Source organism: Bombina bombina, chromosome 3 (assembly GCF_027579735.1).
Source record: "Bombina bombina isolate aBomBom1 chromosome 3, aBomBom1.pri, whole genome shotgun sequence".
NCBI classification, from domain to species: domain Eukaryota; kingdom Metazoa; phylum Chordata; class Amphibia; order Anura; family Bombinatoridae; genus Bombina; species Bombina bombina.
Window position 1 is genome coordinate 790,095,605 of NC_069501.1, and position 19,946 is coordinate 790,115,550.

Consider the following 19,946-nt stretch of genomic DNA (forward strand, 5'->3'; position numbering starts at 1 on the left):
CTGTGTGTACTGTATATATAAGATTGCTGAATAATGAAAAATTTTAATATATATATTTCTACCATTTAGTTTCGGGGATTTCCATGTAGAATCTGTTGGCGCTTTATAAATAAATAATAATAATAATAGAATCCCAGTATAATTAGAAATTTAGGACACATTTCTAACGTAATTTTCAGTCAAGTAGTGGAATTAAAAAAGGATTTTTTTCTTTGACCTCTTTTATTTAAAAATCTCTTTGTGACTGAACATAGGGCATCTTTTTTGTCAGATATACATAGTAAATGTGAGTGTGTGCTTTTGTGTGTGTATGCAAGACTAAGTGCCTGTGATAATGTGTATGTGAGAGAAAGTGTGTGCCTGTGATCGTGTGTGTGTGAGAGAGTATTTGCATGATCTTGCGAGCAATGCACTTTTTTTATTACTACATTTTTACCTTATAATTATGTGGTGTCCTGCTATACAGATGATAAGGAGTAATTAACTCTTGCTTGCTTTTTTAGTACTTGCTGTAATGGTATTCTTATTATGCCAAATATGTGCTTGAGAGTAAGGGAGGTAATGAGGAGATTAATGATTTAACTTGCTGAGTGAAATCTCAGTGTTTTGGCAGAAACTAAAAACTGAATACTCAGAACTGAGGAAGAGTGCGCTCACAGAACTACTTCCTTTTGCCTTAATCTACTTATGTAAAACCAGTTTTTCGCTTATGTTGCAACTAAAAAGAAAAGCAAGAAATCGTTTGTGTCCTGAAAACAATCTAATTGTAGCTATAAGTAGCTTAAACCCAAGGTTTGATATGATTATGTCATCAAACCATATTTTATAAGCCTACGTTTTATATTCATGCTTAGGTTTTAGGTTTGTGAAAAAGTTTTGTTTTGATTACTGATAGTTGTTAGAGTATCAGTTCTATGATTAAAAATGCATTCTTTTTTGTTTTATTAATGTAGGTTGCAATATACTTTTTGGTGTAATATGATTAAAAGGAAGAAAAAATATAAATATAATTAAAAGATAAAGACCCCACTTTACCTTTGTGTATGCTCATTCTTGGCTATATATATTTGCATGCCTTTGACAGTTTGTGTGTATAATATTTCTATTGTGTCTTTTATACTACATATTAATAGTTTATATACTCCTCCTCCCTACATCATTTCATAGTTATTTAAAAAATATCCATTACTAACTTTAATCAGGATTTTTCTAGCGCTGCAGAATCTTTTGGCGCTCTACAAATAACCGATAATAGTAATAATAAATTATCCAATATGGTATTGATTTAAATATTAGTGTCTACTCATTCTAAATTATATGTCTGGAATTTAAAACAGTAGAAATGACTTTCCCAAGATAGGGGTACTTAGGATTTTTTTTAGAGATGAAGGGGTATTTCTCCTTAAAAGGTTTAGAAACACTGACTTACAGGAACACAGAACAGTAGTTGTTTGGCTGTGTAATAGTGAAAGTGAAACCAGTGAATGAAAGTATTTTGCAAGATAATTTGTTCTTATTCTGTCTTGCATTATCTCCTGGTACATTCCCAGACATCCCAACCTGTAAAATCTCATTTTAGGGAGGTACCCCCCACACCTTAAACCTGTTATTTAATAAATATAGAAATGATCCACAGAAACCATGCAAATCATTTGTTTAGATTTTTTATTGTGCAATTACACACAAACAATACATTAATAAGTAATACTCTAAGTAGTAAGCACACAATAGACAAAAGCTGCATTTAACACATACATGAAAATTAAATTATAATAGCAAAGATAATTTAACCATTTGTTTCCATGCACCTGTATGTTTTAGCAATCCCCCTATCAAATATCTCATTCTAAACTAAAGCCCCTTTGAATTTCATGTCACACTAGCCTCTTCAGGAAAGCAAGATAATATGTGTTAATGCAGCAGTGTAAGGGTTAAGGTAGAAGTTTTTCAATAATTACTTCTTACTCCATGATTGTAGTTGAGCTGTATTCCTTCAGTTGTCAACCTAGTGATTTATTTTATGCAGGAATTAAGTGAGGATTTTGAGGGGGGGAGTTCAGCTCACTGACATAAAGGGCTTCCACTGAGGGAGGCGGGTGAGTGGCCCATCACTTTCTCATTTCCGGACATTAGTCCACGGTGCGTGCGTGTATATCTCGAAAGACAGTGTACATTTTGTTAATGTAAGTAAATTGTACATTTGTTTCAAATTGCTGCTCTGTCGGACACAATCAATTAGATTGTTTTAGGCTAAGATACGCTCGTATTTCATCAGTATGTCTCATAACAATACATATTAAGTGCTAGTAGTGTCTGTAGTGCAGCTGCCCCCCCCCCCTCATTACCCTATCCCCCTCCCAGATCCCTTTCCCATACCCTATCCCCTCCCAGATCCCTTTCCCATACCCTTTCCCCTCCCAGATCCCTTTCTCACAATGGATCCAAGATAGGATACCCATCATTTCCCTTCCTCCTTCCTTCCCCCTCACTTACTTTTTTTTTCCCTTCTGTGTTGCGTGGCATAGTGGTCCTGCCCTCCTCCCGCCCCTCCAGCGATGGGCCGCCCACCGCCTCCCTTCTTACACTCCCACCCACCAACGATCGGCACCACCGCTCTCCGATGCAGAGAGGGCCACAGAGTGGCCCTCTCATCTTCGGTAACTCTGCAAATCAAATTCTGCAGTGCCTCACTCGTGGGGCATGCAGAAATAGTGTCATCTCGCTATTTTGAGCGAGATAACGTCAGGGTACATCGCTGGTCCTTAAGGGCATAACGACCAGCGTTGTACATTGTACGGCACTGGTCGTTAAGGGGTGAAATATATAAAATATAAATAAAAAAATTCTAGTGATGTGATCCGTTATTTGAATGAAATAGCCTCTACTTCTTATAGTTTGAGCTCTCAATTATATTTGCCTTTAAAAGATGTGCATTTTTTAAAATTAGGTTTATTGTGATGTGGGGGTTTGTCGGTTTAGGAGATAATATGTTAATTAGGTTTATTGCGATGTGGGGGTTTGTCGGTTTATGGGTTAATAGGTTAATTAGGTTTTTTGCGATATGGGGGTTTGTCGGTGTAGGGGTTAAAAGGTAAATTAGGTTTATTGCAATGTGGGTCATTGGCGGTTAAGGGGTTAATATTTTAATTATTTTATTTGCCGATTAGGGGTTAATTACTTTATTATTTTGCGATGTGGTGGTTTGCGGTTTAGGTGTTTGTTAATACTTCGTGCGGGAGGCTAGGTTTTTTTTGTTATACTTCGTGCTGGCGGTTACGTGTTTTTTATTTATTTCATGTGGGCAGTTACGTGTTTTTTATTTATTTTGTGCGGGCGGTTGCTTGTTTTTTTTTTTTTTGAGACTTTCAGTTTGCCTACGCTGCATCCAGGTGGATTCTTTTGGCTGCCTTGCGCAGCCAACATTCATTTGAGGATGTGTGCGCCACTGGCGACGGCAACGGACGCATTACGAACGCAATTATAGTATAGATTGTTCATCAGGGTAATCCAGTTTTGAGAATTCCCCCCTGTGTTCCTATCTGGTACTTAAGTGGTAATGCTTTAGACTCTCCCCTGTAGTGTTGTCATAACAAAGGGGAAATCATGTTCCATAGTAATTTTCTCTAACTTTTTGCAGGTCTTAAACTTACATGCTTTAATGAATCATTAACATATAATTTATTCAACTATAATGGCATTTTAATCATTCTAATTATTTGTAAAATTAAACAAGAGTTAAACGTAGTGAGTTGTAAACAGTTTAGAAAAATAATTTGGTGCTTGAATATCAAAATTATTGCACACGAAATTGAACCTACCACAAAGAGAGAATGTTATAGGTGCGATTAGCATTTGTAGAATTTCATCATAAAATAGGGGACCTAACACTAAGGAGAAGGACTGAACAGACCAGGCAGACTTGGGAAGACTTCATATACGCTGCGGAATCTGTTGCCGCTCTACAAATAACCGATAATAATAATAATAATATACTCTACACAAAAGATGCAGATGGAGGAGATAACCTCTTCTTGGCTAGGTGTAACTTAAAGGGACAGAGTACACCAATTTTCTTATAACTACATGTAATAGACACTACTATAAAGAAGAGTATGCACAGATACTGATTTTAAAAACTTACTTAGAAGCTCCCAGTTTAGTACCGTTGATGTGTTTAGGCTGGGACACATAGTGAAAGGGGATGGGAAAGCAAAAAGTGCAGACATCCCCCCCTCCCTTCCTGCATATAAAAATATAGATTACACAAACAATAATAGCAAGAATTTGTAGACCTGGGTCTACAATTGATACTTTGTGGCTTGGTTTGGAGTCTGAAAATCAGTACAATGTTATTAAAAAATAAGCAAAACAATACATGTTTACAAAAACACTCCCAGATGAGCTAAATAAATGGATCTACAAAACATTTATGCAAAGAAAAATCTAGTGTACAACGTCCCTTTAAGCTGACTACAAAATCTCCAGCATCACACACAGACTTGGGAGCTGATTTATTAAGGGCCGAATGTACCTGTTTCCATGCAAGCCTTCAGGCTCGCCGGAAACAGGAGTAAAGGGGATTGTCAACACCAGAATTTTTGTTCTTTTAAAAGATAGATAATCCCTTAATTACCAATTCCCCAGTTTTACATAACCAACACAGTTATAAGAACACGTTTTACCTCTGCAATTACCTTGTATCTAAGCCTCAGCAGACTGCCCCCTTATTTCAATTCTTTAGACATACTTGCATTTTAGCAAATTAGTGCTCATTCCTCGTTAAAATCACGTGCATGAGATCAATGTTATCTATATGAAACACATGAACAAACACCCTCTAGTGGTGAAAAATTGTCAAAATGCATTTAGATTAGAGGCGGCCTTCAGGGTCTAAGAAATTAGCATATGAACCTCCTAGGTTTAGCTTTCAACTAAGAATACCAAGAGAACAAAGCAAAATTGGTGATAAAAGTAAATTGGACCCAGTAAAATGCTACCAGAAAGGCACCTGGATGGATGGGTTGTTATAAATGTGGGGATTGTACCACATGCAACAGCATGCTTATGGGATCTCAGTTCCATCATCCTCGGACGGTGAAAAGTTATAAGATCTTTCACAGATTAACATGCACCAGCAGTTTTGTGATTTATATTTTGACATGTCCGTATTCTCTTGTATACGTTGGCAAGACCTCAACCACATTTAGAGAGAGGATGGCTAATCACTGCCATGCCATAAGAGTTGCTATTGATAAACATGTATCAGATCAACCTGTTGCCAAGAATTTTATGCAAGCAGGTCATACGGCTGCTAGCCTAAGAACCATGATAATTGATTATGTGCCCCACTGACTAGAGGTGGGGATAGGCACAGAAAGCTCCTAAAAGTTGAGGCTTCATGGATCTATCGACTAGATACTGTAGCACCCAGAGGTTTGAATGTACAACTGGACTATAATGTCTTCTTGTAGCTGGATCTTTCTATGACTGGACGGTCTAGGTCTCATCTGGCACAACTATAACAATAGAACTCTACCTCTGAAATCAATAACAGCCCTATTTACAATATGTATATATTACTTGGGCTATTCAGTTGATGAGTGTGTAATCCGCCTATGCGGGTTTCTACCATACTGCAATAAACATGAAGGGAATTTGGTACGACTTTGAAGTGTACTTTTTAATCCTATAGTGGCCTAATCTGAGTTATAGGGATTGCCTAAATTGTGTTTTTTTATATAAACTTGTGTAAAGTGTTTTTTAATATAGTAAGGGTTGATCTCTGTGATCGGTTGCGCTGTTGTGTGTCTATGCTGCAGTGAGTTGATTGTACTGTGACGTAGTTGGTTTTCATCACAGGGGGAGAGGCTATGCTAATTAGCCATGCGCCCTAATCGTAAGATGAGATATACGTCATTGGTGACATGGCAAGACCGCACTGGCTTAGCTGAACCGGAAGTCAGAGCACATTGGGGTTTAATAGGGAACGGGTGTGTGTGTGTTTGTTAGAGAGCACTTGGATACAGTTTGACTACCCATTGAGAAAGGTACCAGTTTGGTACCGAAATGTCTGGGCTTATTTGTACTTAACATGTTGATGTGATTAAATTGGATTATTCTCAAGATCGGTGAGTGTAGCGTTTTATTCTCTGGAAGGATAAAGGATATTTGTATGTATATATACATTTTTTTAGATGGTGGAATACCTTGGCAAATAATAGCATTGGGTAGAGAATTAGACTGCATGATCTCTGAACGTTATCTAGATAAAGCTATAACTCTTGCAAAACAGACATTGCAAGTCTAAAAGTATTACTGAAAACAGACCTTGCAAGTCTAAAAGTATTACTGAAGTGGCATAGCACAACTGTGAGACTTGCCCAGATATATTCAACATGCTCACCCCAATGTTGGAACACAATATTCTCACTGCTAGCGTCTCTTAGTATCCACACTGCCTCCTCCCCCTCTTGTGCTCTTTTCAATATCATAGATGGCAGAATCCCAGAAGCCCCCAAAAGGCTGATGATTTATATTTTAGTAGCATACCATAGAGAGATTTGTCTATAGGATGCAGGATAGAACAGATGCCTATTGGGAGGTATGGGATAAATGGTTATTATTATTATTATTATCGGTTATTTGTAGAGCGCCAACAGATTCCACAGCACTATAAACAAAGGGGGAGTACAACAAAACAATTACAGGGTAGAGGGCCCTGCCAAGAGTTGCACTGTTGTAGTCAGCTCTTAAGAAGGTGATCTGCAAACAGCTGGACTTTTAGGCTTACATGCTAAGAGGGTTCAGGGGATTGCAGTGGATGAGAGGAACTGGTATTAGGAAAGTTAGCGTAGGTTGTATGCGTCCCTGAACAGTAGAGTCTTTAGGGAGCACTTGAAGCTTTTAAAACTAGAAGAGAGTCTTGTGGAGCGAGGCAGAGAGTTCCACAAGATGGGAGCCAGTCTGGAGAAGTCCTGTAAACGGGAGTGTGATGAGGTGACAAGAGAGGTGGAGAGTAGGAGGTCATGAGTAGAGCGAAGGGGACGGGAGGGAGAGTATCTGGAGACAAGGTCTGAGATGTAGGGGGGAGCAGTGCAGTTGAGGGCTTTGTATGTCAGAGTGAGAGTTTTGTGTTTGATCCTGGAGGTAAGAGGAAGCCATTGAAGGGATTGGCAGAGAGGCGCAGCAGATGAAGAGCGACGTGTAAGGAAGACGAGTCTGGCAGAGGCATTCATTATGGATTGTAAAGGAGCTAGGCGGCAGGTGGGGAGACCAGAGAGGACAGAGTTGCAGTAATCAAGGCGGGAAAGAATGAGAGAGTGGATTAAAATCTTAGTTGTGTCTTGTGTAAGGAAGTGTCTAATTTTAGAGATGTTTTTAAGGTGGAAGCGGCAGGCTGTAGCCAAGGACTGAATGTGAGGAGTGAAGGAAAGATCTGAGTCAAATGTGACCCCGAGACATCGGGCATGCGGGGTAGGGGTAATGATGGAGTTGTCGACAGTTATAGAGATATTGGGGGTGGAGATTTTGGAAGAAGGGGGGGAAAATGAGGAGCTCAGTTTTGGAGAGATTTAGCTTGAGGTAGTGAGAGGACATCCAGGAAGAGATGTGAGAAAGACAGTTAGTGACATGGGTTAGCAAGGAAGGAGATAGTTCTGGTGCAGAGAAGTAGATTTGGGTGTCATCGGCATACAAATGATATTGGAAACCGTGGGACTTAATTAGGGAACCTAGTGATGACGTATAGATTGAGAAGAGAAGGGGACCGAGGACAGAGCCTTGCGGTACTCCGACAGAAAGTGGTGACGGGGCAGAGGAGGCCCCAGAGAAGGCTACACTGAAGGTACGGTTTGACAGGTAGGAAGAGAGCCACAAAAGGGCTGTGTCACAGATGCTGAAGGATTGGAGGGTTTGGAGCAAAAGAGGGTGGTCGGCAGTGTCAAAGGCTGCGGACAGATCAAGGAGGATAAGCAGAGAGAAGTGTCCTTTTGATTTAGCTGTAAGTAGGTCGTTGGTGACCTTAACAATAGCTGTCTCTGTGGAGTGATAGGGACGAAATCCAGATTGCAGCGGGTCAAGAAGGGAGTTTAACATAAGGAAATGGGATAGGCGTGCATATACTAGTTTTTCGAGAAGCTTTGAAGCAAGAGGGAGGAGGGAAATTGGGCGGTAGTTGGATGGGGAAGTAGGATCAAGGGAAGGTTTTTTGAGGATAGGTGTGACCAGTGCATGTTTCATCGATGAGGGAAATGTATCAGTGCTGAGGGAGAGGTTGAAAATGTGTGTTAGCATAGGGGTAAGGGTAGCAGAGAGAGAGGGAAGCAGCTGTGCGGGGATAGGGTCAAGGGGACAGGTAGTGAGGTGAGAGCGCAGTATAAGTGCTGAAACTTCGTCTTCAGTAACAGGGGAGAATGAACTAAGTTTCGGGTTATGAGGGTTGTGGTTGAGTGAGAGTATTTGAGGGGGGGAGAGAATGGAATTGTGTTGAGAGCTGATTTCATGTCTGATGGAGTCAATTTTGTTAGTGAAGTGACTGGCAAAGTCTTGAGCTGACAGAGAAGTTGTATTAGGAAGTGGGGGAGGGCGGAGGAGAGTATTGAAAGTGGCGAACAGACGTTTTGGGTTTGAAGAAAGATTAGAGATAAGAGTAGAGAAGTAGTGTTGCTTGTGGAGATTAAGGGCAGAGTAGTAGGAGTTCAAGATGAATTTGTAATGAAGAAAATCAGCTGAACTCCGTGATTTTCTCCAATGCCGTTCAGCAGTACGGGAACATCTGCGTAGGTACCGTGTCAGAGGAGTATGCCAGGGCTGGGGATGAGTGTGTGATTTCCTAGCAGTGGTAAGAGGGGCGAGATTGTCAAGGACGGATATAAGGGTGGAATTATAGTGGCAGATAGATTGTTCAGGGCAGGAAAAGGTGGAGAAGGATGAGAGGAGTGGTTGAAGGGAATTAGCAAGTTGTTGCTGATCTAAAGACCTAATGCTTCTGTGAAGTTTGGTGTGAGGAGTAGAAGGTGGGAGAGTTGTAGGAAGGGATGATATGTTGCAGGTAAGGAGATGGTGGTCAGAAAGAGGAAAAGGGGAGTTTGAGAAGTTTGAGAGAGTGCATCGATAGCTAAAGATCAGGTCAAGGGAGTGACCGTCTTTGTGAGTGGGAGAATCAGTCCATTGTGACAGACCAAAAGAGGAAGTGAGTTGCAGAAGTTGTTTAGCAGATGAGGCAGTGGGATTGTTAAGGGGGATGTTGAAGTCGCCAAGAATGAGGGCAGGGGTGTCTGAGGAAAGGAAGTAGGGTAGCCAGGCAGCCAAGTGATCTAGAAATTGAGTTGCGGAGCCAGGGGGTCGGTATATGACTGCAACACGTACAGAGAGAGGGGAGAATAAGCGAATCATGTGGGTTTCGAATGAGGGAAAAGTGAGGGAAGAGATAGGGTGTATTTGTTGGAAGGTGAAACGAGAGGAAAGTAAAATACCTACACCACCTCCTTGTCTATTACCAGACCTAGGAGTGTGGCTGAAGTGGAGACCCCCATGTGACAGAGCAGCAGTGGATGCTGTGTCTAGGGGAGAGAGCCAGGTTTCTGTTAGGGCCAGAAGGTTGAGGGAGTGGGAGATGAAGAGGTCATGTATAGAAGTGAGTTTGTTGCAAACAGAGCGAGAGTTCCAGCGTGCACAGGTGAAAGGCGTAGTGGCTTTAGATGCAAGAGGAATGTGAGTAAGGTGTGCAGAGTTTTGTTTCTGAGTCTATGGGATGGTACACATGGATGTGCACGGCTTGTCAGTGGTTGGGGACCAGGATTAGGGGAGATGTCACCAGCAGTAAGTAGAAGCAAGAGGGAGAGTGACATGAGATGAGATACAGATTTGCAGTAGTGAGACTGCTTTTGAGATGAGCTGCAGGGGGTAGAGAGAGTGTTTAGGAATAGGTAAAGTTCATGAGTAGAAAAGTAAGGTGAGTTTAAGAGAGATGGGCTAATGAACAGTGCAGGTGGAGAGGGAGAAGGAGTAATTGAATAGTGTAGTTTGTTATAGAGACAAAGGGTAGCGAAAAGGAATATAAATATATTGAGCATTTTTACAGAATTGGGAACCAGTTAAAAATATAAGACACAGAATTACTGTAACAATTGCATAACGGAACAAAAGGTAGGTGAAACATAATATAATAAAAGTACTGTGTATTCTATGGGGTTAAGGGAATGGAAGGATGTGCTGATCAGTGTTTGCACCTGTCATTTTAGGAGAGTTAAAGTTGTGTGGGAGACTATCTATAAATGAGGAAATGAGCTTGGGGTGGGTGGTGTGAGGGGTAGGGTGGGAGGGAAGCTGTTTTCCAGAAGGCTACCTGTAGAAAGTTAGATGGCTATTGCAGCAATTGAGTGAAAAGGTCTGTGGGTTTTTTTCTGTGTTCTGGGAGAGACTGTGTAAAGGGAGAGAGATAAATTGGTTAATGATGGCCCAGAGAAAGTGTGTTAAAATGGTTTCATATATATATTTAGGGCCTATTGACTGCTTCCAATTACCATCCTCCTGTTGCACAGTAGATAATGCTTAGTTTATTCCCTGCAAAATAATTTCAGTTCTAAGTGATGAATAGTCCCTCCCACCTGCTTCTCCCCCTCCCCCCTTTTTTTCTCCTCCTTTGCAATGTCTAGGGTTACATACCTTCTTTTTGCCCTGCTATGTTGTATTTTATCTCTCAGACTGGTGATTGTATACAGTGATTTACATTTTTTTTAAAGCTATACCTAGAATATCTATTTACATAGATGTTGGATACTTTTAACCTAAACTAATTATGTTGACTCTTTCACAGTTTATGCCACCATACAGAGTCAGTGAACTTTTCTTGTTTGTCTTATTTAAGTAATTATTTTAATGTTTTTAGTAGACCTTTTTTTCTGTACATACAACATTACTCAATGTCTTTCAGACCCAAAATAAGATTTGAGATCTTGCTAGATCAAATTCTTCAGATATAATTTTGTAATGTCAATGTTTTTATTACAGTATTAGTTTAAATTTCAATATTTAAAAAGATTTAAAAAGATGAATGAAATAAGAAATGTCCTTTAAAAGTTCAGCATTAAGTTATATAATTGCTTTTTAATTGTTTTATTAACCATAGTTTACACACAGACATTCAATAACAAATATTTCTCTATATTGTGACATACTTAAATTATTTTAAATGTCAGGGTTTGTTAGTTCATATAACCCCAAATATTTTCTTTTTTTTAAGAACAAAAGTAAATTAATTTTAATATTAAAAAAAATAAAAAGCAAAATCAACATTACATGTAAATCATTAAGGACCAGATTACAAGTGGAGCAGTATTTTACACTCCCGCTCGAGTGTTAACTCCGCTAGAAGTAAGGTATTTAGGCTTGTCAGGTAGCGCTCTTATTACAAGTTGAAAATAAACTGTTTTTGCTTGAGCGCTTAATCAACGTGCAGAAAAAGACGACCTTAGAAAATTGTGTGCAAACTCCTACTCGCATGCAAACCGGATCGTATATTTTAAAAAGCGATAACCCAACATGAAAATATGGATATTTCACATTCAAATGTTCTTCACATAGCAGCATATGTTCTATTTATTTATAAATACATATTTCTACATATTTCTGATGGTATTTTGCACAAATATATGTATTATATTTATATATTTATATACATACCCATTATTATATATAGGTATAGATATATACAGATATATAGGAATATCTATTTATAAATACATTTCTATATATTTCTGATGGTATTTTGCACACATATATTTATTATATGTATTTATATATATATATATATATATATATAAATATATACATATACTCATTATTATATATAGGTATAGATATATACAGATATATAGGAATATCTATTTATACATACATATTTCTATATATTTATGATGGTATTTTGCACACATATATTTATTATATGTATTTATATATATATATATATATATATATATATATATATATATATATATATACACATACACTCATTATTATATATAGGTATAGATTTATACAGATATATAGGAATATCTATTTATAAATACATAGAACATATTCTATATTATATATATATATATATATATATATTTATATATATATATATATATATATATATATATATATATATATATATATATATATATATATATATATGTGTGCGTGTGTGTGTTTTAGCACACCTTACAAAAAGTTTATATATACATCTTTTGGGAGTGCTGCCAATATGACCCAGAAATTATACAACAAAAAGGTATTGTTACACCTCCATTATCAAAAGCACAACATATTTTTTAAACTGCTGCAAAGAAATACCTGCAAACAACTATCCTTTTTAAATAAAATTGGGATCTTAGTCACACAATATGGCCATATTTTGCTTAGCCAGTCATCACTTACAAGGTGTCCCAATATAGACTGGTCCTAACACTGCAGTTCTTTTGCCACAGAATCATTCCTGCTTTAACTCCTCATAATAGAATTAGACTCCCTGGTTCACAACTCTGTTACACAGTCCTGAGCACACCTGAACTTGGGTGGGGTGCTTAAACAAATGGGAGATGGTCAGTCTCCCTAATTAAATACAAATACAATATGTTTTTTTAGTACACCTTACAAAAAGTTTATATACACATCTTTTGGGAGTGCTGCCAATATGACCCAATCATTATACAACAAAAAGGTATTGGCACACCTCCATTATCAAAAGCACAACATATATACTGTATATATATACTGTATATGTATACATATGTATCTATGTATTTATGTGTTTATATGTGTATATTTGCTTGTAAATATGCATAAATACATATATACACATACCTGCATATATATATATATATATATATATATATATATATATATATATATATATATATATACACACACACACATAAACATATATATATATATATATATATATATATATATATATATACATATACACACACACACACACACATAAACATATATATATATATATATATATATATATACACAAACATATATATATAATGTATATATATATATATATATACACACACACCTTTAGACATGTATATGTATGTATCTCTATGTTAAAACTTTGTCTTCCACCTGAGACCTCATATCTTTGAGCCTTTATAACTTTTTTTGTGCAATATTTTTAAAAATAATTTTTATTAGATGGTGTTATTATGAGGTAACTGTACTTTGTAGTGTTTTTTTTTTATGTGTTTTGTGACACTTTTTTCGTTTTGTGAAACAGTTAACCAGAGTTTTGAGGACGTGGTAATTATTCTAGGGTAAATCACTATTGCGCTCGAGTGATTACATTTAATTTCAACTTGTAATACGAGTGGTAAACTCGATGCGCACAAACACCCGTGATAAACACGTTTTGCTTGCGCATAACTTTTAGTGCTCCACTCATAATCTGGCCCTCAATGTGTTATCTTGAGAACTGCTCAGAGGAAAGATCTCCATTTTTTAATTAATATCCATGTTGCTTAAAACGCTGTGCCCTAGCAATAACATCATTGGCATAGTCTCGATCAAAGGTGTATTTGTCTATATTTTCATCCACCACTTTGTCAGGACCAGCGTTATAAGCTGCAAGAGCACCTGTAATAAAAAATAAAGAGATCAAATAGCATATAGCTTTAATATGGTAATCAGGACTTTTTCCGAGTTGCTACATTTTTAATAAAATAGTTGTGTTACAATTTTATTTTTTTAAATGTTAAGTTGTATTGGTATAAAATGTGCAGTATTCTGATATTCTGTAATTCTGAATAAGTTTTATAATAGGCAATATGATACAATATAATATAATGTAATATGTATCATGAACAGATTTGTATACATCCACCCAAAATGATTTATATTAAATTGTATTGCATATTAATGGGAAATGTAATAATGTATTATTTATCTACTAGACAAAGAAAAAAGCCTCTCTATTGGATAATAAAAGAATATCACTGTTATTTTACGCTAAAGGGACATGTTACTCATATGCTAAATTACTTAAGAGATGTAGCACATCTGTAAAAACTGATTAGAAAACAAATCACATGAACATTTCTATGTAAAAAAGATATTTGACCTCAAAATGTCCTCAGGTCACCAGGGTAAAGGCTCTGTGAGCAGTTATTCTTTAGCTTATCTTTCATAAGGGGAAAAAAACAGCCAGTCAGCATTATCAGTGCTGGTTTCACACTTTGCTTTGCTGTGATCCTGTGGGATTTCACCAACATTTAGCAAAATGTCATAGTAAACTGCCTTAATCCCCCAACATATACCTCTCTGATAATCTTGTACTAAACACTGTCAAACTCAAACAGACCTTTGAGACGTAGCTGGGCGTTCCAGTGTGGGAATTTTTTATCAATGGCATCTATCATGTAAATCAGTATCTCTGTGGCCTGATTAAGGTGTTCTTCACTGTCCCATGCTCCACGAGGCTTGTGCCATATGTTGCTAACCTAGAAACAGCAACAACAACAAAATAAAAAAAATAAAACTATATTCTATTGGAATAAAGATGCTCATAAGCTTAGACTAATGATATGCTTAATTGGTATGGTAAAATGCCATTGATTCTATACCCCCTAGTATACCATATTTGACTGACTCCAGCCTCCTAACTCTTTAAGGGTATTTCTAATTGTACGTAAACGTTCTCTGTTGGGAGGGGACCTAGTTAAACCCAAAAAGTATATCCTCATGAACAAGCGTTACTTTCCAATTTGGGATCATTCCTTCTGATTCTACTTATAAACTATTTTTTTTTCTGGCTCTTAGATGGACAAAATTTGGTTATATTCATAATATTTTTTGATAATCTAGCTGTCCTATTTTTCTGCAACATTTTATTATCATTCTGTGTTTGGATACTTAAATGACAGCTTTCCCTAAACAGAGCTCTAGCCCCCTATGGCTGAAGATTTGGGCATCAGATAAAGGCTCTAAACAATTGTTAGAAACATTCAGTTAAGGAAAAAAAAAAATGTAATGCTGTTATTATAGAAATTACAGAATGGTAATGGTTCCTTTCTTCTTATGAGTGAAACGTCAAGCCTCTGGTTGGTTTCTTTCAACCTTTATTTTGGTAAGTCTTCCTATAAGTTCAGATCTTCCAAGAAATCATATGATCAAGCCCAAAATGGACCTTATGCTCAATCTATTTACATGCAGTTTCCACATTTAGAAAACTGGAGTCAGACTTCAATTTTCCAGACCTGTTAAAAATATATTCTCTCTCTCCTGTCCCTTACGATAGAGGGAAAGAAAGGACCTTTTAAGATGATCAAGATCTTTTCAATTTTCCCAGAAGGTCATCCTGTTCCCTACCCATAACAGAGAAAATGTCAATTTCTTCCAGTTCTAAACTTGAAACAAATACATTAATGAACATTCCTCTTGATAATGGAAACATTTTTCTTTAGTTATACTTCCACTGGAACTTTATTATCAGACTAGGCGATAAGCCTGCCCAGAGGGCAGTCTATTTAAAAAAAGAAACTACAACACCCAAAACTAAAAATACAAAAAATAAAAAATGTAAAAATACAGAAAAAAATAAACAAAGCTATCCAAAATAAAAATGTAAACTCTATGCCCCCTATTTATCAAAGGTCTTGCGGACCTGATCCGACAGTGCGGATCAGGTCCGCAAGACCTCGCTGAATGCGGACAGCAATACGCTCTCCGCATTTAACATCGCGGCCAATCGGCCACCAGCAGGGTGGTGTCAATCAACCCGAGCGTACTCCATCGGGTTGATTTCCGGCGATTCCTGTCCACCTCATCAGAGCAGGCGGACAGGGTTATGGAGCAGCTGTCTTTACAGGATTAGAGCTACTGAAATCCTATTAGCTGTTCAAATCAGTCAATAAAATTTCGGTAGCTCTCATCCTATTGTCTGATTTAAAAATTTCAGCCAATAGGAATGCAAGGTACCCCAATAAATATGAGGTACCTTGCATTCAATCTTAAGTGTGCGAAAGGCGATCGCATGAAGAGTGAGCCTCCACGCCGCTGAGAATCGCTGCTGACTAGGACCACTGCTGAGGATCCCCGCGTCAGGGAAGCCAGCTCCGCACCTCCGCTCCACGCCGCTTTCGCTCCAGATGAAGATAGAAGATGATGGAGCCGCCTGGAAGAAGACCTTCTCCGCCGGACTTCAGGAATGGTGAGTACCTATTTGGGACTTAGTGCTAGGATTTTTTTTGCGATGTGGGGGTTTGTCGATTTAGGGGTTAATAGGTTAATTAGGATTATTGGGATGTGGGGGTTTGTTGGTTTAGGAGTTGATAGGTTAATTAGGTTTATTGCGATGTGGGGGTTTGTCGGTTTAGGGGTTAATAGGTTAATTAGGTTTATAGTGATATGGGGGTTTGTTGGTGTAGGGGTTAATAGGTAAATTAGGTTTATTGCAATGTGGGTGGTTGGCGGTTAAGGGGTTATTATTTTAATTATTTTATTTGCCGATTAGGGGTTAATTACTTTATTATTTTGCGATGTGGGGGTTTGCGGTTTAGGTGTTTGTTAATACTTTGTGCGGGAAGCTAGTTTTTTTTTGTTATACTTTGTGCGGGCGGTTACGTGTTTTTTATTTATTTCATGTGGGCAGTTACGTGTTTTTTATTTATTTTGTGCGGGTGGTTCTTGTTTTTTTTTTGTTTTTTTTTAAGACTTTCGGTTTGCCTACGCTGCATGCAGGTGGATTCTTTTGGCTGCCTTGCGCAGCCAACATTCCTTTGAGGATGTGTGTGCACTGGCGACGGCAACGGACGCATTATGATTTATGAACGCGATTATAGTATAGATTGTTCATCAGAGTAATTCAGTTTTGAGGATTCCCCCCTGTGTTCCTATCTGGTACTTAAGTGGTAATGCTTTAGACTCTCCCCTGTAGTGTTGTCATAACAAAGGGGAAATCATTTTCCATAGTAATTTTCTATAACTTTTTGCAGGTATTAAACTTACATGCTTTAATGAATTATTAACATGTAATTTATTCAACTATAATGGCATTTTAATAATTCTAATTATTTGTAAAATAAAGCAAAATTAAGCAAGACATTGAACCTACCACAAAGAGAGAATGTTATAGGTGTGATTAGCATTTGTAGAATTTCATCATAAAATAGGGGACCTAACACTAAGGAGAAGGACTGAACAGACCAGGCAGACTTCGAAAGACTTCATATACGCTGCAGAATCTGTTGGCGCTCTACAAATAACCGATAATAATAATAATAATAATAATAATAATAATAATAATAATAATAATAATAATATACTCTACACAAAAGATGCAGATGGAGGAGATAACCCCTTCTTGGCTAGGTGTAACTTAAAGGGACAGAGTTCACCAATTTTCTTATAACTACATGTAATAGACACTACTATAAAGAAGAGTATGCACAGATACTGATTTTAAAAACTTACTTAGAAGCTCCCGGTTTAGCACCGTTGATGTGTTTAGGCTGGGACACCTAGTGAAAGGGGCTGGGATAACAAAAAGTGCAGACATCCCCCCCTCCCTTCCTGCATATAAAAATATAGATTACACAAACAATAACAGCAAGAATTTGTAGACCTGGGTCTACAATTGATACTTTGCGGATTGGTTAGGAGTCTGAAAATCAGTACAATGTTATTAAAAAATAAGCAAAACAATACATGTTTACAAAAACACTCCGAGATGGGTTAATAAATGGATCTAAAAAACATTTATGCAAAGAAAAATCTAGTGTACAACGTCCCTTTAAGCTGACTACAAAATCTCCAGCATCACACACAGACTTGGGGACTGATTTATTAAGGGCCGAATGGCCCTGAATGTATCTGTTTCCATGCCAGCCTTCAGGCCCACCGGAAACAGGAGTAAAGGGGACAGTCAACACCAGAATTTTTGTTCTTTTAAAAGATAGATAATTCCTTAATTACCTATTCCCCAGTTTTGCATAACCAACACAGTTATAATAATACACGTTTTACCTCTGCAATTACCTTGTATCTAAGCCTCAGCAGACTGCCCCCTTATTTCAGTTCTTTTGACATACTTGCATTTTAGCCTATCAGTGCTCATTCCTCGGTAAATTCATGTGCATGAGATCAATGTTACATGAACAAACTCCCTCTAGTGGTGAAAAATTGTCAAAATGCATTTAGATTAGAGGCGGCTTTTCAAGGTCTTTCCTAGGTTTAGCTTTCAACTAAGAATACCAAGAGAACAAAGCAAAATTGGTGATAAAAGTAAATTGGAAAGTTGTTTAAAATTGCATGCCCTATTTGAAACATGAAAGTTTTTTTTGGACTTGACTGTCCCTTTAAGAAGCATCGGTCTTACACTGCTACTCCGTAACTTGTACGTCTCCTCTGAGGTGGGGGACATTAATCCGCACAATCGCATACGATCAGGTTAATTGACACCCCCTGCTAACGGCCAATTGGCCACGAATCTGCAGGGGGCAGCATTGCACAAGCAGTTCACCAGACATCAGCGATGTCGGGCGGCCATGATTCACTACAGCAGATCATGTCCGTCCGACAAATGATAAATCAGCCCCTAAGTATATATCTTCCTTTAACAGACACATTGAGGCCTATTTATTAAAGGTCTGTCGGACCTGATCCGACAGTGCGGATCAGGTCCGACAGACCGCGCTGAATGCGGAGAGCAATACGCTCTCCATATTTAGCATTGCACCCTGCCGCAAGCAGGGGAGTGTCAATCAACCCGATCGTACTCGATCAGGTTGAATTGTGGCGACCTCTGTCCGCCTGCTCAGAGCAGGCGGACAGGGTTATGGAGCAGAGGTCTTTAGACCGCTGCTTCATAACTGCTGTTTCTGGTGAGCCTGCAGGCTCACAAGAAACACGGGCCCTCAAGCTCCATTCGAAGCTTGATAAATGGGCCTCATTGCTTTTTATATAATCCTACATATAACTTCTCACATGGGACTATTGCTGCAAAATAATACAAATGCATTTATTTATTTTCTTTATTCCAATCTAAATAAGGACAATAATTACATCTACACGTATGTTTTCTACAGGGTCAAGGAAATAAACAACCCACAATGCCCGTAATTTCACCTCGTACATCGGGGTATTACATATAGGGTGCCGACAGTTCATAAAGTGCCGTAAGTCGGATAAACTAGCGATATCCAGAAATGTTTGTAAATACTAATTTCTGGAGTCGCTAGGGACTTACGGCACTTTAGGAACTGCCGGCGCCTAAGAAAAATAAAATATATATCGAATCTCCCATAAACGTCTAACACGCCTCCCAAAAATAAACCCGAATGTAAAACCCCTATATCAGCCATATTATTATTTTATTTTGGGGTGCTTTTTTGGTTTTCATAGGGATTAGGCTTAATTTATTTTTGATCATTTGTTTTTTATTTTCTGTAATTTTAGCTTAATTTAAAATTAGTTTTTTTTATTTTTAAAGTAATGTTAGGTTTTTGCTTATTTTAATTTTAATTTAATTTTAGTTTATTTTATGTAATGGGTTTAGTTTAGGGCAGGGGTGGACAAGAGGTAGATCGTGGTCTACTAGTGGACCGCGAGTGAATTTTGAGGTGACCGTCTGGAAGTTTTCAAAAGTCTGCATAATAAGAGAAATATTTCTCACACATCTAGATTCTGAGTGAAGAGCTTCGCCACTGTAGATGTATGAGAAATGTTTCACTTATGCAGACTTTTAAAATCGGTTTTGAGTCTATTATGGTGGTATGTGTACTTTAGCATGCGCGAGGCGGCTGTAGCTGAATTCGCTGCCCCAGCTTTGGTTACTGTCTGTCCCAAATTCTCCTACTTTTTGTCTCAAGAGCGGTCAGTCCATAGTACAGACTCTTCATGCGCCAGGCTGAGATGCTGCTTGGTATCCCTGGGTTTGGCAGTTCCGGGTCCTGCTCGGT

The 19,946-nt window shown here is 37.9% G+C and overlaps 1 protein-coding gene across 1 annotated transcript in view; it reads right to left on the reverse strand.

Moving 5' to 3' along the window:
* Nucleotides 1–13,093: 13,093 nt before the first annotated feature.
* LOC128651929 (lysozyme g-like) overlaps nucleotides 13,094–19,946 on the reverse strand; it is a 37,769-nt gene continuing 30,916 nt past the window's right edge. The window contains exons 3-4 of the mRNA XM_053704893.1: nucleotides 14,351–14,489; nucleotides 13,094–13,626 (exon numbers count right to left, since the gene is read on the reverse strand). Coding sequence (XP_053560868.1) covers nucleotides 13,496–13,626; nucleotides 14,351–14,489 — 270 coding nt within the window. The 3' untranslated portion in view covers nucleotides 13,094–13,495. The remainder of the gene's footprint in view (nucleotides 13,627–14,350; nucleotides 14,490–19,946) is intronic.